We start from the raw sequence: 22190 nt of genomic DNA on the forward strand, positions 1-22190 counted from the left end.
GGGCTCACGTCTGGCCAGCTGCAAAAGTGAGGGGGAAATGGCAGGAGGCGCGCTGGCTGACACCTTTTATATCCCACCCATACGTTTTTACAAGGGTGACGGTAAATTAGTACATTATGTATGGTTAGAAATGTACGTATTTTGTGGGAATAAATACACAGCCAAAAAAAATGGAAAAAAAGGGGAAAAGAAATAAAAGAATTGCCGTCAGGGTTAAGGGGAGGGGGCGCAGGGGGGCAGGGACGCGATAATATCGCTTGACAAGTTTTCCTTTAGCATTATTATTGCACAGCATTGAATGGTTTACTGATTTTAATAAAGCAAAAATATATTAATGTTTCTCTGTCAGCCGGAGCCCTTAGGTTTGATGTGGAACGGGGGTAGGTGGGACAAGTGGATTTTACAGGACATGTAGATCTCAGTGGCATTTTGTCCCTTGGACAACTAGATTATTTGGAAAATTCCACACCCCTGAAATAAAAGACCGGCATTGCGCCGGAGGCCACGCCCCCTCCTTGCAGCACTCTGCAAACGCGCCCCCTGGCCAATTGTAAGTTGAGGAATTAATTCCTCTTCAATACTGAGGGTCCCTGAGGGCCAACTAGCCCAACAGGTATCTCCAGTATGCGCCAGGGAGCTGCGTTGCAGACAGGTGTTCTGAGGCCACGCCCCTTTTTACACCTCCATGCAACGCAGCTCTGTGGCGCTTACTGGAGGTACCTAGTGGGCTAGTTTGACCCTGGGACCCTTAGGATTCAAGGGGACTTAATCTCTCAACTCAGAACGCCCACAGGCCCTGTGGCGCGTTTTTAAGTTGGGGAAATAATTCCCTTTCAATCCTGAGGGACCCTGGGGTCCAACTAGCCCACCAGGTGCTTCCAGTAAGCACCACTGCTCTGCGTTGCAGAGAGGTGGTGCAGGCCGTGCCACTTTTTACACCTCTCTGCAACGCAGCTCTGTGGCGCTTACTGGAGGTACCTAGTGGTCTAGTTGGACCCTAGGGACCCTCAGGATTCAAGGGGACTTAATCTCCCAACTTAAAACGGCCACAGGGCGTGTTTACACAGTGGGGAAGGGAGGGGACGGGTTCAAACACGCCCTGTGGTGCGTTTTAAGAGGTAGTTTTAATTCCCTACCCTATAATATACTAGGGGCTTACAGAGGAGGTCATGCTAATCACAGGGGGACCCCAACGCATAGTGTTCCCTAGTGCATGTAGGTGTTTTCACGGTATTCTGAGTGTCTTTTAACATAGCACTGGCTCTAGGACTGGTTAGTCAGACTCCGTTACCACCAGTATCCGTCTGAAAAAGTTGAGGGTACAGGATGATTTTGCAACAAGGCTTGTTTCTGCTCTTCCGTTTGTTCTTTCTGCACGTTATACTTCTTCCTGCACTTTTCTTCGTCTTTGAGGACTTCTGTTGCTTCTTTCTGCATTTCTTTTTTTTCTTTGTGCGTTTTTCCTTCTTTCTTCACATGTCCTATCTCTGTAGGCATAGCTAGAAATTAGCATTTAAAAAACCTTCGAAATTCACTGAAAAAACCATAGGTTTCAGGGGCGTTATAGTTAGCTGGGCTTTTCACTTGTACAAAACCATAGAAATTCCCCCGTTATAGTTAGTTCAGCTAACTATAACTCGCGCGCCCGCAATGCACTGCTGATGACGTCACATATTACATCACTCATGACATGGTCAGTGACATCACTGATGACATCACTGATGACATCTCAAATGACACCACTGATGACATCACTGATGACATCCTCCAGTGAATGTGTGTTTTTCTGAAAATTACATATGTTTTATATATGTATATCTCAAGGTCGATGGAAGAATAAATGGGTATACAAGTGTCTAAATGGATGATTTGTTTTTGAAAAATTGATTGTATAACTGACTGATCAAGTGTATTAGTGAATACATGGCTTAGTGAGTAATGTTTAAATATGTAAATATCTGTATCAGTCTCTCACTTTGTGTATAAGTGGCTGCATGGGTTGGTGAGTAGCTACATGAGTGTCTATATAGGTTATTAGTTGGTTTTTTGAGTATCAGTATAAGTGTCTGATGTCTGTATGGTTCGGTGGGGGGTATAGGTGCATAGGTGCATGAATGAGTGACTCACCGTTTGTATGTGTTGAAGACAGCATGTGTGCAGGACTGTACGGGTGGATGAGTGTGTGCATGGGTGTGTTAGTGAGTGAATGACTGTCTCAATAGTGTCTTTATGAGTAACTACACATGTTTTAAACTAGTATATGTGACTATTGGCGTATATAAGTGAGTATATGTGAGAGTGAGAGATTGGAAGAGTTCCTGTATGAATAAGTATGTGTTTCTATAAGTGATTGTTTAAAAGACTAAGTATGTGTAAGTTTCTGTAGAAGTAAGTGTGGTGGTGTGTGTATAACTGTATATGCAAGTAAATGGATGTTTGATTCTTTATTAGCATGAGTGACTATGTGTGTGAGTAACTATGGATGCGTGGCATTGTGTAACAGGATGTATAGGTGTATGAGTACATATGATGAGTGAGTACATGTATGAGTGACTGTATAGGACTGTTGGGGAATGAGTGGATGTGCATGTGGATCTTAGAATTACTGAATAGGTTGTTGTAACTGGTATTGGTATGTCCATTGTTTTGAAAATTTTAGTTTCTATTTTTGAATGTGTTTATCAAAGGTTATATTAGGGGGAGAGGAGGTCTGCCACTCTATCACAAGGATGATGTCATCAGTGATGTCATCTGTGATGTCACTGACCATGTCATGAGTGATGTAATATGTGACGTCATCAGCAGTGCATTGCGGGCACGCGAGTTATAGTTAGCTGAACTAACTAGAACGGGGGAATTTCAATGGTTTTGTACGAGTGAAAAGTCCAGCTAACTATAACGCCCCTGAAACCTATGGTTTTTTCAGTGAATTTCAAATGTTTTTTTAAATGCTAATTTCTAACTATGCCTATAGAGATAGGACATGTGAAGAAAGAAGAAAAAACGCACAGAAAGAAAAAAAAGAAATGCAGTAAGAAGCAACAGAAGTCCTCAAAGACGAAGAAAAGTGCAGGAAGAAGGATAACGTGCAGAAAGAACAAACAGAAGAGCAGAAAGAAGCCTTGTTGGAAAATCATCCTGTACCCTCAACTTTTTTAGATGGATACTGGTGGTAACGGAGTCTGACTAACCAGTCCTAGAGCCAGTGCTATGTTAAAAGACACTCAGAATACAGTGAAAACACCTACATACACTAGGGAACACTATGCGTTGGGGTCCCCCTGTGATAAGCATGACCTCCTCTGTAAGCCCCTAGTATATAATAGGGCAGGAGATTAAAACTACCTCTTAAAACGCGCCACAGGGCGTGTTTGCACACGTCACCTCAGGCCCCGTCCCCTCCCTTCCCCACTGTGTAAACACGCCCTGTGGCCATTTTAAGTTGGGAGATTAAGTCCCCATGAATCCTGAGGGTCCCTAGGGGCAAAATAGCCCACTAGGTACGTCCAGTAAGCGCCATTGCAGAGAGGTGTAGAAAGGGGCACGGTCTGCACCACCTACGCAGAGCAGTGGCGCTTACTGGAAGCACCTGGTGGGCTAGTTGGCCCCCAGGGTCCCTCAGGAATGAAAGGGAGTTATTTCCCCAACTTAAAACGTGCCACAGGGCGTGTTTACACACGTCACCTCAGGCCCCGTCCCCTCCCTTCACCACTGTGTAAACGTGCCCTGTGGCCGTTCTAAGTTGAGAGATTAAGTCCCCTTGAATCCTAAGGGTCCCTAGGGTCAAACTAGCCCACTAGGTACCTCCAGTAAGTGCCACAGAGCTGCGTTGCATAGAGGTGTAAAAAGGGGTGTGGCCTCAGAACACCGGTCTGCAACGTAGCTCCCTGACGCATACTGGAGATACCTTTTGGGCTAGTTGGCCCTCAGGGACCCTCAGTATTGAAGGGGAATTAATTCCCCAACTTACAACTGGCCAGCGGGCGCGTTTGCAGAGTGCTGCAAGGAGGGGGCGTGGCCTCCGGCGTGATGCCGGTCTTTTATTTATTTTATTGAAGAAGTGTGTGGCCCCCCTTTTTTTTCTAATTTATTGGCCCTGGGGACCCCATCCCCCAGGGCCTGCACCCTAATTTTTTTGGTTGAAAGAAATCAATTTGGAAGGGGACAGCGAGGCCCCCCTCCCTAGGCCTTAATCGGCCCCAGGGACCCCAACCCCCGGGTCATGGCCTTTTTAAAAAAAAAATATTTAGGAGGGGGGGGCTGCGTTGTCCCCCTTCTCAGGCCACTTATGGCCCCAGGGACCCCATCCCACGGGGCCGGCCTTTGTTTTTTATTATTTAAAAAAATATATATTTATAAAAACACCTAGGACATGCTGGACAAACAGTATGTACCTATCACCATGACGATTTGCGTGATATTCATTAAAAGGCGTCTATGCATACAATGAATCCACGTGGAATGCATTTACACCGCTAGTGAAGCTCCGACGTGTCTGCCGCCCTACCGTGCCTAATCCCGGCGCCCCCGCCGGTGGGTACTCTCCAAGTAGACACCCCTGTCGTTTATTTATACAAACATGGGTAGCTATGGACGGGCACATTTAATACACACGCACACCAAGCCATTCAAAGGGGATTCGACCCCCCCCCCCCCCCAAAAAAAATAATAATAAATAAATCGAACAAACTATGCAAGAAACCCCCCTCACTGTTAATAAAACACACATCCAACGCCGGATGTGTAATACTTTTTATTTTATTCTCTGGAAAGGAGACGAACCTCACTTGAGAGTCACAGTGTGCTCCTGGCTGAGCCCAATGCCGTGTTAACCCACCAGTGCCCGCCGAGTGCCACACACCTCTGTGTTGTATTCCACCAGCTAGTTCGTATGCTATGACACTCTCTAGCTCATGTGCACTGTAACACCACCCCGTGAATATGTCATGCCACACTTGCCTTCGCACGGGTTATATTGCCCCATCTAACGTGCCTTCCTCGTTGCCTAGGTTATAACGCACAGCGCTATGCCATACATATTACAATCTGGGATCCATATCTTTGTCGCAGTGCATATGCAACGTTACACTCCCCAGCACATATTTTATATTACAACTTTAGAGACTAGTTAGGTTACAAAACACAGCGCTGTGCATATTACACTCCAAGGTGCATAGCACGCGCTAGTGCCTGTGCTATCTCGCGCTCTCCAATGAATCTGTCATTGCGCACAAACATTTTTTGGTGCATAGTTTATACCATATACTAGATCTAGTTTTCATTTTCAATCGTGCTCTCAGGACTATGTTCTATATAACACTGCGTCCACCTACCCTTTTCACGGGCATTACATTTTGCGATGGGGGTGGAAGGTGAGGGGGTGTTTCTACCAAGTGAGCCCGGAGTCACAGTCACAAACGTCCTCTTCTTCCTGAATAAAAGTGAGATTATGCTGCATACTTGTTCATATTTTAAGTAGTTCGCACAGACGCACATTTTAAAAACAATAAAGTTCCTAATACCCACCTTCTCTGAACAGTTAGCTTGCTGCCCCATCCACCTCCTCCCTATCCTCTATTATATGAATCCATGGACTAACCTCCTCCCTCCTGCCATGCATGGTGTGATGTGCTGCCACTACCCTCCATTTAGCATGATGTACCAGTCCACTCCTCCTGCCCCCCATTGCCCAATTATATGGCCCATCATTGCCCTCCTGCTTAGCCTCTGTGCTTAGCTTGCTGCCCCCATTCGCCTTCCCCCTGCTCTCCGATGTCTTTGTGCATGCCCCTGCTCCATCCTTTTTGCCCACCATGTTCCATGGACCTGCCACTCCTATCTACTCTGTGTGTTCTGTTGAGCTGCCACTCCCCTCCCACCTGCCTAGCATTGTCAGATGACTGTAACCTGTCCCTGCCACTTCCACCCTGTCAAGAATCAGTACCTGGAATTCCTTGTTCCGCAGGAGCCGTACCGCTGAGGATCGGTCCAGAAGTTAATTTCCCAACTCCCCGACAACTCTAACCCCAGTCTAAGCTGGCTTCAGAGATGAGGGGGAAAGGGGAATGGGACGACAAACAAGAGAGACTGCCACACTGGTGTCCTCACTTCTACTCGTTGGGAATGGAAGGAACCACCTGTAACAGAGAGCAGAGATTAGCACACTTCTATCTTTTCTTTTCCCGGACACTATAGACCATCCCGCTTCCCATCCAGACTCAGTGTTACCTGTGAATGTGTGGACATTTGCCTTTCTCTAAATCTCACTAGTGGTCTAGCAACTCCTCGTTGTCAGTTCTTGGAGGGTAACTAGTAATAGAAGTCTTCAAGTGCTCTTGCTCTTCTTGCTGTTGAACAACTTGTATTTTGGGGCAAAAATGCTGATACGCAGATAAGTTCAAATACACATATATATATCTATATTTACTTTCACCTAAAAAGGTAGGTCTCTGCTAGAATATTTCTAGTTTCAACTGCGCCCCTTGAAGAAATGGAAATCCACTTGATGAAACAACTATCAGCTGAGCGTTCACCGTCTGAGGTGAAATGTCATTCAAATTGGCAGGAAATATTCCAACAAGAACTAGGAAAGAAAAGCTCCTCTGGCGAAGCCTGAAAGCTTAAGAGGTTGTCTCAGGAAAATAAACACTGTAGTTCTAAAATTGTTCGCTGCTGTGAAATCCAACTGGTTACAATATCACTTGAAAGTCTTTTTGATAACTGCGACCCAGGAACAATGAAGAGATAAAACGAGCTTACCCAAATCAGAAGTTCAAGGTAGCCCGATAACTCCGGTGGAGGTTTAGTGGGAAAAAACAATACCTGACACCAGGTATTCAAATAGAGCTCTTCCTCGCAGGAACCAGACTACAAATGCGAGCGAAGGAACTCAGAAGAAAATGCAGGAGTCAGAAGGGTTCTTGTGGAGCTGACTGGAAACGCTGTTGATTCCGCTGATGCGACGGTTGAAGTGCGCAGCATTCTAATCGCTCGCGCACGAAGTAGCGGAACCGTCAGGAGGGGCAAAAAGACTAGACCGCTAACCTGTAAATGTGCGCTCTTCCTGATGGAACTCTTCTGTCAGGAAATGGCGATGGAAATACTTGGCCACCCTTTGCGACCAACCCCTAGGGGAATGTAGAACTGTGTAGCCTCTATTGATCTTGAAAGTAGGGGCAGGCAATTGTGTCTTGGTACCTATCTGACCAGCCCTGACACACCCTGCCTGTCCACATGCCATGCCCCTATCCCCTTCCTCCTGTCCTCCATGGTCCATTTTACTGCCACACCCTTCTGCCCTCCCTGGTCTGTTGTGCTGCAACTGCTCCTCCTGCCTGCCCCGCGCGGTCTGTTGTGAGGCCCCTTTCCCTGAACTCTCTTGTCTGTGCCCAGGTCCTCACCCTCCCTTCTATCCTCCATGGTCCATTGTGCATGCCCCTGCACCCTCCTTCTTGCCCATCATAGCCATTGTGCTGCCACTAACCCTCCCGCTTGCCATGCATGTCTTCTGTGCTGCCATGGCCCCTCCCACCTTCCCTGTGTGGTCAGCTAGCTGCCCCTGACCCCCTCCCCTCCATGGTCTGTGTGTATGCCATCATAGTCTCACTGTTGCTCTCCATGGTGTGTCTTGTTTCTAGTGCCCATCCTGCCTGACCTCCATGGTCATCTTGCTGCTCCTGCCCTGCCCCCTTGCCCCCAGCCCTCTGTTTCCATGTGCAGACCCCTATTCCCTCCCTCCTGGCTGGTCTGTTCCATTGTAATGCCCCTGATCCGTCAATCCTGCCCTTTATGGTCTGTTATGCTGCAGCTTTCTCTCCTGTCTGTCCATTATGGTCAGCTAGCTACCATTGCCTCTTTCCCCTCTGTTCTCTGTTGTCCATGTGCATGGTCCTGTCCCCTCCCTATTGCTTTCTATGGATTGCTGTGCTGCACTCCCGTCCTGCATGCCCTGTGTGGTGTGTTGTGCTGCTGCAAACCCTGATGCCTGCCCTGTAGGGTCAGTTTGGTGCACCTCGTCATGTCCCTCCTGTCCTCTGTTATCAGAGTCCATGTCCCTATCCCAATTCCTCCTGCCTGCCATGATCCAATGTACCATACTTGCAAACATTTTGAACTTGGTAAGAGGGAGATTTTGAAATTTAAAACTGGGGTATTGATTTTCCCCTTTGAGTTACATTGAAAAAGAGGAGATTGTAGACAGGAGACAGATCAAATAAAGCCCATTTGAGTTAAAAATATTGGACGTTTCCTGGCTGAAATGGGTCTGTTGGCATGTATGGTTGTACTACCACTGCCTCTTCCTTCTGCCTACAATGGTCTATTATATTGCCACAGCCTCTCTTGCCAGTCCTGTATTGTTGGTTTGTTGCCCCTGCCCCCCTTTCCACTGCCCTCCATAGTCTTGTGCGGCCACTGCCCTTCCTGCCTGCCCAGTGTGGTCAAATTGTTGCCTCTGCACTTTCCTACCTGCCTTCAATTTTCAGAGTCCGTGCCCCTGGCCTCTGCCTCTCAACAGTATCCCAATGAACAACTAGATTGCTAACATTCTATATTTATTACAAAAGTGTGGAACGCCTGACGTCATCTTGATGTAATCAAAACTGTAATACCTAGAGCATTTCCTTTAGAAATTACATATATGAGAGGGTCTTATTTGCATCAAAATTATGGTTAGTGCTCTAAAAAACTAAAACGAGGACATATTTTCTGAGTTTTCAAATAGCGACAAAGAACTTTTAAATTATTTGTAATCTTTATGTTTTTTTATCCAGTTGACCACTTGATTAAATGTTGCACTTAGGGGAGAGGATGTGGTGTTACTTCCAGAGCTGCAGACTTTGCAACTGGGGAACCAGGTTGGAGTTTCTGCTTCAGCTCAACATTCTGTGATTCTGGTCAAATCACTTAATCTCCCCATGTCTACAACCAAAATGAATTTGATCTTGTGTGATGTAATCAATGCTCATGTAAAGCACTCCAATACCCGACAAGTCTGCACTACATAAAACTGCAAATACACAAAAAATAAGTGTTTTGCACACTTCTGTCATTGGGCTACATTTGGGCTCTTTTGTCTCTGGTGGCCATTTTGGGAGACTTATTTGTTATGAAGTTTCCTAATTTACTACGGTCTCCTCAGTAGGAAATACTTTCAGATTTTTACTTTGATTCCAACAAGAAGGCATTCAGATGTGTCACACATTTGCCATAAATTCAGAATGTTAGCACTCTAGTTGCTTATTAGATCACTGTAGTAAAGCTACTGCTCACCAGGGAAGTCTGCTGCTGGTATTGAAAGTGCATGTTTCAGTCTGCATGTCAGAATTTTTTAATGAAATAAAAGAGGATTTCAGAAGTCAAAATGTGCCCTAATTTTTCTTTCTGCAGCACTAATCATACTTTCTATGCCAAAATGAACCCCCTCATTTTGTTCCTTTTTAAATTAAATGTTTTAAGAGTTACCACTTTATTCCAATCAAGATGGCTTCAGGTGTGCAATACGTTTGTCATAAGTAGGACTGTTAGCGCTCTAGTTGTTCTTTAGAACACTCTGGGAAGCTGCAGTAGAACACAAAGGAATCAACTGACAGTCTCTACCCTTGTTGGATGTACATGTTTTACTGAGAATGTCAGACTTCATTCTCACATGACTGAGAAAGATAATGTGAATTTACAGAAAATATGCTCACAGTTTAGCTTATAGATCATCTTCCAAACCTCTGTGGGAAAAGCATGAGAAAATAGTTCTCTCTCAAACATGATTCATGATATCACAGTAGAAGGCTTTTTCACATGGTAAAATCACCTTAGAACACACCACAATTCCTAAAATGAGTATGGTACCATCAACAAATTATTTTTAATGAGGTGCTATCATGTATATTGGTCCCAAGATGGCTGCCAACACTTCTTGGTTGAAGTACTGACAGCCAATCAGATGTCACGATGAGATGTGTGGTTAGGCTCCACCCAGATATATCTATCTTTTTAACTCTAATTTTCTCAGGAACTACTGAACGGATTTACACCATTTAAGCAAAAGGCACGAGTCTGAACTGAGGACTACCTCTTTGCCAAATTTGGTGTAATTCCGTTCAGCAGTTTGGGCTTTAGCTGCGTCAACAGGTCGCATGGGAAAATGCATGGGCAAAACGCGTTTTCGGACCCCCTTTTTTCCTCGCCCCCTGCTTGACGAATCACCGTGAAATTTTCAGGATAGGAGTGGACCGGAGCTGGCCAAAAGTTTGGAAAATTTTGCGAAGATTCATCAATCTGCGCCAACGTTATTCCAAATAGAATGTTGCGGATTTCCTATGGAAAATAGGTCCCAACTATAACTACCTACTGGCGACTGCCAGTAGGTTATATATATATATATATATATATATATATATATATATATCTGAAACCTATGGTTTTTTCAGTGAATTTCGATGGTTTTTTAAATGATAGTTTTTAAATGTAATAATAGTTATATGTATTTTTTTTATACTGATTTTCTACAGTTTAACTCTTTATTTTTACATATTTTATTTTTTAAATTACATTATATATTTTTAATATAAATGAGAATAAAAGTGTTTTTAAAATATTGAAACTGAAATATTGTTTTTTTTTTGTTGAATGTATAAGTGCAGAACTATAAGTGTGTTGGTTAGTTAGGGGACAGCATGCATAGTGGATAGGGGTTTGAGGCAGTCCATGTGCTAATGCCTGGCTCGCTGCATGAGTACTTGGATACTGACTGAATGATTAGAGTACTGCAAGGAGAGTGCCTGGGTGAATTTATAAATGTTAGAATTACTTTTCAGGATCAGTACTCGGCTCAAAGATGCAGCACTGAGGTCTCAACTGATAACAGGTGAGTAAATCGGAATTTGTAGTACGGCTGATTTTAGAGGAATATTTTAAAGTTCCAAAACTCCACACTTAGAAGAATTTCCGTTAGTACGGTTAGAATTACTTTCCAGGATCAGTTCTGGACTCAAAGATGTAGCACTGAGGTCTCTCCATGGTCACGGGAGTACTATTAAACAGGAACAAGGGTGGGAGCACACCGCTTCACCTCCCAGCAAGGTTCGCCCTTGGCATTGTGGTAAATGCAGTTTCAGTTACTTGCTTCAAGAGTGTTCCGCCACAGTTGGTGCAGATAGTGCTGATCTCTAGACACGTGTTTCTGGTTCCTTAACCGTCATCATTAGAGATTACAGTCTTTCAAATGTGAGGTTTGCTGAGTAGGCTGCCAACATCTTTCTTAGGTCAGGTACCTCTCACAGGCATGCGGGTGCTTCATCCACGAGCTCGTCAGCTCAATGACTCACGGGAGTGCTATTAAACAGGAACAGGTGTGGGAGGCAATGATATCCTATGGAAGGAAATTCAAGTTACTGGCAAGTACGGTTAGAATTACTTTTCAGGATCAGTACTGGGCTCAGAGATGCAGCACTGAGGTCTCAACTGATAACAGGTGAGTAAATCGGAATTCGTAGTTCGGCTGATTTTAGATGAATATTTTAAAGTTCCAAAATCCCACACTTAGAAGAATTTCCAAGTGAAACCAGTCAATGTTCGCCTATGGAAGGAAATTCAAGTTACTGGTAAGTACGGTTAGAATTACTTATCAGGATCAGTACTGAGCTCAAAGATGCAGCACTGAGAGCTCTCCTGATAATAGGTGAGTAAATCGGAATTCGTAGTTCGGCTGATTATACTTCGATCCAGCATATATAGAGCCACTTTCCTACTCCATCCCCTCCCTTCACCACTGTGCAAACACGCCCTGTGGCGCGTTTTAATTTGGGAAATAATTCCCCTTCAATCCTGAGGGTCCGTAGAGTCCAACTAGCCCATTAGGTACATCCAGTAAGCGCCACAGAGCTGCGTAGTCTTGCAAATGCGAAACCTATTGAATTGTAAATGCTTGCTAATATATGGTAGCTTTTTTACAACCATCCACGCAGCCCTTTATAAATAAATTTCGGAGGGCGCTGTCAATCCTGCATGATGGGTTTAACTGCGTGCTCTTCAAGTAGTGCACTGCAGAACCAGGGAACACAAGTACAAGCACACCCTGGAGTCCCACATTTAGTCTTTGAAGTTTTACTCAATTCATCAAACACTTACTGTGGTTTACCACATACTTAATTAACCCCGGCACCCTCCTCTTTCCCCCCCCTGTGCATGCCTGCTCTCTTTAATTCAAGACTTGTGTCTGTCTGTAATGCAATTGGTGCGGACGTAAAGCGATCCGATACCTTCAGGTAAAGTTTGTGCTATATAAAAGTGCTAACAAATAAATAAATTAAATAAAGCCTGTAGCATGTCAGTTTTTATTCTGCAATGCCACTTGCCTTCAGGTCCCTGTACTGCATACCTGCACCAGGCTGTGGGTGACCTCCGTTGCAAGAACATTGTCCTGTGGCTGCACCACGGGGTCAAAGTGCGAGGGCAGTCCCATGGCAGTGTAGTCCTCTGTGCAGGCTGGGCATGGGGGTTGATGTTGGCCGACGGGAAGTGATGAGGAAGTGCCGGTTCGGTGTGCAAGCTTCCTGATACACTGATCTTTGGCAGGCTAAGGTAATTAAAAAAAAAAAAAAAAAAAAAAAAAAAAAAAAACACACACCAAAAAGGGTGCCTGGCTAAAACAGGCCTATTAAAGTTAAAAAGATTATATATATATATATATATATATATATATATCTATGGGGGCTGTGCTAACACATAAAATGAGGCGCCCTAAAACACTGATCTTGGGCAGGCGCGGGTTGGCCAAGCGCTGGGGACCTGTGGCCCATATTGATGTAGGGCAGTACCGTCGGCAGGCAGAATGTGGCATGGGGGAGTCCAGTGTCACGCTGCAAAAGGGTCTGGATCCTTGCACGAAGATGAAGCCACTGCCGTCGCTGGGGGAGCTGCTAGACGACAGACTGGCAGCAGTGTGGCGGCGGCGGCAGGGAGATAGCAACGGCAGGCCAAAGAAATAAAAAAAAAAAACACACAAAAAAGGGCACTGGCTAAAACATGAGCCGCGGCGCACATTCACGGTAAAGTTACAAATAAAATTCACATATTAGGGCGCCGTGCTAAAACATGAGCGAGGTGCCGTAGAACAACAAGCGTGGGCGCCGCAACGGCAAAAGTAGGCTGGCGAGTGGTGTGCGATGCGGTGCACGCAGGCAAAGGAAAGCCATGGGGCTGAAAGCTGCCGGCTGCGCGCGTGCACGCTCGCATGAACTCAACCTTGTCGCAAGAGAGCAGCACTTTGAAAAGTCACCTACTAAATGTCTCTCCAAGCGGCGCATGCGCGCTGGCTCAGCGAGACCTAAAAAGTGGTCACAAATGGCAGTTTTTTCCTACTTATTTTCAATGTTTTTTCTTTTATTTCTGCAGTCATTTTCCTTGGGGAAAACCTTGAGGGATCTACATATATGACCCCTTGCTGAATTCGTAATATTGTCTACTTTCCTGAAATCTATAGCTTTCCTGGATCACCCCTGGGTTTCACACCGGTTTCCACCACATACTGGAAGTAGGTTGAGAACACAAAAAAAATAAAAAAATAAAAATAAAAAAACAGAAATAGGACAAATGGGCTACCTCTTTGAAAAAGCCCAAACTGAGGTACAAAGTTCGTTTTTGTCAATTCAGCTCTGCACGTTCCTGAAAGCTGGGACGATGGCGACTTTTGTACAACAAACCATAAATCGATTCATCGATGCCCTTTGTAGGAGAAACAGACAATTTTATCTGGTGCACTTTTTTCCTATGTTTCCTCAAAAAAGTCAATATGTTGTTTTATTGCCTATTTTCTTGGTCCCCTCCAGGGGAATCGATGAACCCCGAGTACCTTTAGAATCCCCAAGGTGCTGGAAAAAAAGGATGCACATTTGGATACCTTATGTGGAAAAAAGTTAATGGAGACCCAAGCGCAAACTACTCCAAATGGCCAGAAATTAGCTCTGCGCTGGAGGGGAGGAGAAAGGGGAGGCCCAGCAGCTAATGGTTTAAAGAAGCAGGATGATGGAGGTAGACCCACTGATCTGGTTTTGACCTAATAAGAGATTGCCAACATAACACAGGATTATCAGAGATGTATAACAAAAATAGCAGGGAAGCATGTAGCACCACAATTTAAGCTCATTATCAGCATTTATTCTTTTAGACACACTGCATTGGTAACAAAGTTATAGATGTAGACTCGCATCAGAAGAATTTTTTTGTGTGACCAAGAATTAGGTTTACTGAGTAGAATTAAACTGCAGTAGAACAAATAACTTGACCGCCAGTTTAGAATACCACAGAATGGATCATCGAAAAAGGATTGTCTACCACCAAGGCAAGATTTCTATCCATATCTATAAGTTGTACATATGATTTATTAATGCAAGCCTTTACTTTTAGGGTGTGCACTGCAAGAAAATGCATTGAACAATAAGCACACCTTCCATTACTGACAATGGTTCCAGCACGTAAAATATGTACATCTCTGCACAATTTAACAATTTGAGGATACTGATAGTGCTCTCAGGAAGACGCTCCCTGATGATATACAAATGCACGAAAAAGTCTGAAAGCAAAATTGGCAATTGTCTGCTTTAATAATAAAATATACACAACAAATGTTTTTTTAGCTTGGACTTGCTAAACTATTGTGCAACTCTAATTACCATTTATGTGAGGCATCATTTAGCAAAATGTGTTTGATGCATGCCAACACTTAAAAAACAAATTTATGAAAAATCACAGTAAAACTACTACAGGCAATATGACTGTACATTAGTAGCCCAATTATTAAAGACAGTTACAAAAGTGAACCCACAAATATATATCCTATCATTGGTGCAGATTTATGACTTTCAGAAATCCACTAGAGTTTACAAAAGTAAACCTTGAATCGTACTCCTAACAAACTTTTGTGAATCCCATTTTTGGAAAAGCAAGAATACCCGCTTATATTTGCTTGTGTGAAAATATGCTGCCTGCAAATTCAGTCTCTCTACAACGGTATTTTTCCACCCTGAAAAATATTCTACTCCTGCCCTTGCAAGGAGTAAATATCCACCGAGCTCCAATGTGGGATGAGATTGGTGAGGAGTTGGTTAATACATTTAGACATGTATGTGCACGGAGTCAAGGCATTGAAAGCTTTGAATCACTGCTCCCTACCTGCATCCAGCCCTTGTACGGTGATTTATAGAAAGGTGGCAATATCAGAGCATCGCTATAATACAAACCCGGATTTAATGTGATCCCTGACATAAGCAAACACACGGTTATTACAGCTGTTTTAAGAAGAATGCTGCTATAATTTATGAGCAAAAAGTTTGGCTCCAAAAGGGACACATTTCTTTTTAGTTTACAGAACAAATAGATTCCTGAAGTATTCTGATCCTTGAAAAAATATTTTCTAAAAGTCCACACCCAGTTAAAGGAGCAAGTATATTTTTTAAATCTTTTCATTGGCCTGAGCAATTGTTTGATGCCCGTGTCCATGAACTGAAGGAATTGTGCAGACTCCCAACCTGGAAGATAGCAGACTCTTTTTGTTTCGATCATAAGTCAAGTAGTGGCATCAGATCAGAGGAAAACAAAGCAATATTCACAAAATAGGAAGTGAATTTAATGGACAAACTCAGGGCGGTAGCGATCCACCCGCCAAAATCTCCTGACCGCATTACTTCCCCCCGCCACATTGGGATGGCGGGGGGGGGGGGGGGGGCGCAGAAAAGCAATCCATATTATCATTGTGGCGGAAAATGGCCTTTCCATGGTGGGGTACCTATGGTACCCCCCCTGCATTTGCATGCACAAGGTGGCAGGCACCGCGCGGTGCCTGCCACGTTGTGCATTCAAATGCACAACATGCATTTTACACATGCAGCAGGTGCTGCTTGCAGCACCGCTCTCCGCAATGTTTAAAATGCGGGATGCGCCCGCCAGTCTGGCGGGCACATCCTCATGCCACTTGCGCGACCGCCGCAACCATGGCGGGTGGTCCCGTTTTCCGATCCCGCCATCGTAATAGGCCTCTTAATATTTATGAATAGCTGCAGCAAGTCCCACCGGATAAGCCAAGTGAGTCACTGCATATAGGCCAAACCTGCACAATCCTTGCAGGCAACTTAGCACGGAATAGCAAATACCCAGTTCAGCCTAGCATGAGTCTAAGCTGGAGACAACTGCCAGTACATGCAGACATCTGCCTAGATTTGCTGTAGTGTTGTCCAGTCGAGATGCAATGGAAAATCTTTCCAACAACTGTGTACTGTGGAAACTGACAATGTATTTTGAAGTGTGTTTTTCAGGAATAGCAATAATGTACTATCAGGGGATTTTAGAATTTGATAGGAAAGGTAATATGTTAGATTGGCATATTAAAAGAAAGAAAAAAAAGTTAAACAAGGTGTGTGGACAATAGAAAGCAGAGAGTCCTTGTAGCTGTCAGGCCATTGTACAAAACATAACTGAGGAGATGGATGAGAGAGCAAGGAAACACACAACATATGCACAATATGAGCTCCATTAAACTAGTATAGCAAGGGTAGAACTCATCCAGTCAGAATACTGCGAGACCAAAATGTTCCCATAAGGAACAAATAGAAAAGGAAGGATAGCCACCTAATCAAAAGCAGACACCAGAGACGGAGAACAAAGCCATCCAGTCATGAACAAGGGGCTGGTTCAAAGCCTACTCTGTGTTTAAGCTGTGGATTTGAAACAATGGTTCTTTCAAATAAAGGCAAATCATGCTCTATGTAACAAAGACCTACAAATCCATTGAGAATAGCCAAATTCCTTTTTAAGGGGTATTCAAATACTGTCCAGTTTAGACCAACATTATTGGTAGTGAACCACTTGCCAACCTACATAAATTATTGTTGAAAAACAGGGGAGCAAGGCAAATGGTTAGTAAATCATTTCCAGTTTTAACCAGTGTTACAGAACCAACCCGGTTTAAAATGTACCACCTAACACACCTCATCTAAAACTATTGGGGGCACGTGGTTAATGCCGAAGAGCAGTCCAGTACAACAAGGAAGCAGAAGGGACTTACATTTCTGTCAGAAACAGGATTACAAGCAAACCCAGACAGAAGTCCTGAGAGTATTATGTATTTTGAGAAGCTTTATGGGTATGACATAGGTGTTTTAATGGAGTGAAACTCATCCATTGAGGAAGGCTTGAAAGGTTAGGAAGGTGATGCAACACATATGGTTTCAGGGAATGGTATTATTCATTATTTTTATGGGGTCAGATGGTTTTGTATGTATCTACGGTTTGATTGGAGCCCAAAATGCTACTACTCATAGCTCAGATGTCAATGTCTACACTTGGTAATGCCATAAGGAGAGTTTCTTTGGGGTAAAGATTCTCAGTCCATTCATTTTTAGTCTAAGCACCTTTTAACCTTTGGTTCAGGAGAACACTGAAGTTCATTTATGATATTAAAAAAAATAAAACACAATTGTGTATTTGTTACTTTCTACCATCAGCCTAAATGCATACATGCATAGTATGGCACCTTTGAAGAAGACTGCATTTATAAAGTAATACACCTAGATGAAAGTCCATGCTAAAGCAAAGACACACAGAATTTAAAATCGATTCCCTTAATTCACCACTGTTAAAATTGATTTACTAATCATACTTACGTCCTGTGGGGCTTCCTTTGGGGCAATCGTGTCCAACTCAGCAGATGGTACTGTCTTCTGATTAAAGAAGACACAGTTTATGTTGATACGAGAGAATGCCATCACATACGACTGTGTGCAGCGATGATGATGTTTGCTCTTCTCATGTTCTTCTATTCGCTGATAAACATGTTTCCAGTTTTTCATACCAATGAGGAATGGGCCACTTTCTCCACTTCTGCTAAACGCCAAACAAACTGAGCAAAAAAGGGCTTCTTGGATTATAGAATAACTCAACCAGTGTCGTCTGACCTCATCTTTTCTCCAAAATGCCAATCTTCCATCAAATGGCAAGTTTTGAGTAGGCTGGATTGGATGATGTTGGAAAAACTGAGAGAGCTGTTGAGGTTTTGGACGTTCAAAATAAGTGTCAACCTTTGGTGGATCATCGTCTTTCAGACTTTTGTCCACATTCAAGTGCCTTGACTCTGAACTGCTAAATTTCTTCAGCAAAACTGCAGATACAGCGGCTGCTTCCACTGCCTGAACAATTACCTGCCTTTCTGCCATTTCGTCTATGTCTACTTTCTGTAAGGCATCATGTAAGGTTACAGTGTCAGTCTTTTCTGTTGTTTCTGTGACTTCACTTGAGGTCATAGATCCCTGGGATTGACAGAAACCAACATGCACACGGGACCTTTTCGCTAGTAATGCAGTAAACATCTCCAATATTTTTCTGTTTTCTTTTGCATCCTCTTCAGCTAGTTTTCTCTTCTTGTCCCGCAATTTTTCAGCACCTCCTTTCCGCTTCTTTTGATCCATGAAGTTGCCTATAAAAGAAAAGAACTATTAAATAGTGTGCTTGCTTGTGCCAATGCTATTCACCATCGATAAATATGCGTTCTGGCAAAAAGAGAAGCAGATAGTTTTAGACAAAGATCTTAATGGCCACATCCTTTCAAATCTCACCAAGAGAGGGACCCCTCACGTCAAGGGGACAGGGTATCACTTAACAGTAAATTCAACAACGTTCTCCTTGGGATAAACATCAAAAGTTTCACATAATACTCAACTTGCCACACAAACAAGCTACATGAAAAACCACTTACTCACCATAAATGGGCACCACACAAAATGAGAAAAATAATAATTCTTTAATACATATATAAACAATTATAAAAATAGATATATATTTTGTGCTTAGTATCCAAATATCATAGATGCATTAAAACACATACACCGCTCAATAAATAATGATCCAATAAATCAAAAACATAAACCACCTTTTCAAAAACAAAACAATAACTCAAGGGGGTACAATTAAAACATCAAATAGTCAATAAAAAATTCAGCCTGCTATTGGTATCAACAGGGATCCATGACCGTATCATGTAAGGTCTCCCAGTGTACAGCAGATTCAACAAATTTATACGCCGACGCATTTCGATGAATATATTAGTCAAAACCACCTTCTTCAGGACAATAAAATGATTTTATCTCCCACAGATTTTCAGAAAACATCTAGCGGAAAGGATAATTACATAATATTAACATAAAACGCTAATAATTCTCAATACATAGCTTAAACGTACAATAATAATTACCTTAATAAAACCATATGCAGGGCCCGAACACTGTGGTACTCATAAATTCACAATAGAACCAAACTTTTAATACATCAAAACCATACCATACAGTCATCATTTTGCAATTAGGTGCCCCTCAATCAATCAGTGGTTTGCAAAGCGGGCTACTCACCTACGAGGGTTTCAGTCGAAGAGCCAGGTCTTGAGGTTCTTCCTGAACTGTGTCAACTATGCAGATTGCCCGAGTTGGAGGGGCAGGGTGTTTCAGGTCTTGGTGGTGAGGTAGGAGAAGGATCTTCCTCTGGTTCTGGTCTTGTGGATCCGTGGGGGGGAGGCGAGGGCGAGTTGGGAAGAGCAGAGTGGCGTGGTGGGTGTGTGGAACTGGTTCAGATATTTAGGTCCTGTGTCACGGAGATCTAAGTAGGCATGTGTGTGGAGCTTGAAGGCAATTCTCTTGTTGATGGGGAGCCAGTGGAGCTGTCAGAGGTGTTGTGTCATGTGGTTGCAGCGGAGATGTCGAGGACCAGTCTGGCTGTGGTGTTTTGGACATTCTTTAATTTTCGGAGCCATTTCTGGGTGACGTCGGTGTAGAGGGAGTAGCTGTAGTCAAGTTTACTGGTGATGAGCGCGTTGGTGACAGTCTTGCTGGATTCTGTGGGGAGTCATCTGAAAGTCTTATGAAGTAGGTGGAGCGTGTGGAAAGAGGATGAGGATACTGCGTTGATTTGGAGGCCCGTAGGGGTCAAAAGAGAAAGTTTAGTCTTAACTGGATTTGAACTCAAATAGAAAGACTCACCCAATGGTGATTTCTCCAGGGCAATAAATCTCCTATTACTTCATTTCATTAATGACAATTTATTAGGCAGTTCTTGTCACTATTAAAATGGACACATTGAAAATGCATTACATAATCCACGGCAGGGAAGGGAGAAACCCCAGTCAAACAATCCCTTTCTTGCTGCCATTGACCTACACGAGCTAATATTTTAGGAGAGGTCTCACCTGATTACTACAACGTTAAGTCTGTAAGTTTATTTAAATCCTTAATTTTCAGTTCAGGACTGGCCCCCAGGTCAGGTGCTCAATATCTTATTTTGCTGAGGAGTTCTACTAACCGAACAATAACAGATAAATAATTTTTTATGAAAAACAAATCTTTATTTTGGCAGTCTGCCGTACAAGCACAGTTAAAATACATATCCAGATAACATCAATTTAAAAAAAAAAAAAAAAATCCAATAAAATACAAAGCACATCAAAAAACGTCTGTTAAAATGTATTTCAAACTTGTTGTTACAGTGTAAGTCACATCCATAAAATCGATTCACTCAAACCTCCTCTAAATAAGAAAGTGCTAAATGCTTCGAGGAGGTATGGCTTGAGGGAGGGCCCAGTGAGTATCTGGGGAGATTGGCCGCAGGCTCACCTTTTGCCTACTCCTCCATATCAACTGATAGCGTGAAATAGCAAAGACCAAACTCTGCCTCATTACAGACTCGGAGACTTCAGAATTCGAAGGGCATCTGCAGATTTCCTAACAACTATGTTCCGACAAACTCAAACTATCCATTTTCTTTGGTTTCGTTTGGCTGGACAGAAGAACAAAGCGTGTTCATCACTTTCCTTACTGTTCCCACAAGAGGGGTAAGCCCACCTGGTTGGCTCAGGAGTGCAAGCCTGTTAGAAATGGGGGTCTCTAGTTGGCAATGGCTGGCCACTGTCCAAGTAGGGACCCTTCTTCCTAAGTCAGAGTAAGCGGGCTACACCCTTTGATAACCCCTGCTCAACCCTGTGGTAACGTAGCACGAGCAGTTAGGCTTATCTCAGAGGCAGTGTGTGAAGCATTTATGACCATACACAGTAACACAGTGAAGAACACTACAAAGGGACACCACACAAGTAGTTATAAAAAATAAGTATCTTTATATATAGATTTAACACAAGACCAATAACAGTAAAAATCCATAATACTAGAAAATAGGGTTACTCTTGAAAGGCTGCAAAAATAGTTCAAAGTGTGCAAAGAGGAGTTCAGTTCAAGGCAGTGGTCTCTGCGACCCTTTTACTCACAAGATACCTGAATTCTGTAGCAAAGCAACCAAAATGTTGCTAAGGAGTTGTAGCGATGATTTTCCTTCCGCTAACCAGCGATGCGTTGAATCCTTGCCGAAAGGGAGGAGGATGTGCTGATTTGTGTGCAGGACAAAGCGACAAACTTCTACACGCTAAGCCGGCGATGCGATGAAATCCTTGCCGCGAAGGGAGGATGATGCGCCGAGCCTGTTGCGTGTGCGATCTTGTTGCAATGAAAAGAAATGGTGCCCGCGAGGGAGCGACAATCCTGATGCGATGAAAATGGCAAATGCTCGGCGTGCGCGCTGCGATGTCGTGAAGCGATGAACTCGATGCGATGATCTTTGGTTAGCGAGCGCTTTGAGGCCTGTAAACATGCAATGCGATAATCTTTGGGTTAGCGAGCCTTTGGCAGCCCGCAGACAGGCGATGCGATTATCTCCGGTAGCGAGCACTCAGCGGCAGCAACGCGATGATTTTCCTTACGCTCTTCAGCTGTGGCGGCTCGCTAACAGGCGTTAGCGACGATTTTCAGCACTCTTCTCCACAGTAGAACTAGAGGCCCTGGAACTCACAGGAGCCTCACCTGCAGATAGAAATCTTCGCTGGGAGGAAACAGGAGGCTGGTGGTGGAGTCTGATGTGCCTGAGACTCCTGCAGGAGGCTAGCTCTCTTCTAGCCCTTGGGTGATTGCTGTAGCAAAAATAAAAGTTCCTTCAAAGTCTTTTTCCTCTTCTTCCAAGCCCAGTAGTAACCACTGCAGGCCTGTCCAAGAAACAGCACACAAGCACAAGGACAGTCCTCTCCTGCAGATTCCTTCAGTTACACGGACAGATGTTCTTCTTGTTGTCCAGGAGCAATACAAATTGTAGGGGTTTCAGCACAGATATTTATACCCCAA

General features: G+C 43.7%; 1 protein-coding gene across 2 annotated transcripts in view; it reads right to left on the minus strand.

Moving 5' to 3' along the window:
* LOC146801640 (uncharacterized) overlaps positions 1-22190 on the minus strand; it is a 121556-nt gene that overhangs the window by 74257 nt on the left and 25109 nt on the right. For both annotated transcript variants that reach the window (XM_085621123.1, XM_085621122.1), the window contains exon 2: positions 17652-18460. In XM_085621123.1, the coding sequence (XP_085477249.1) occupies positions 17652-18452 (801 nt within the window). In that variant the 5' untranslated portion in view covers positions 18453-18460. The remainder of the gene's footprint in view (positions 1-17651; positions 18461-22190) is intronic.

Source organism: Triturus cristatus, chromosome 8 (assembly GCF_964204655.1).
Source record: "Triturus cristatus chromosome 8, aTriCri1.1, whole genome shotgun sequence".
In the NCBI taxonomy this organism is placed as follows: Eukaryota; Metazoa; Chordata; class Amphibia; order Caudata; family Salamandridae; genus Triturus; species Triturus cristatus.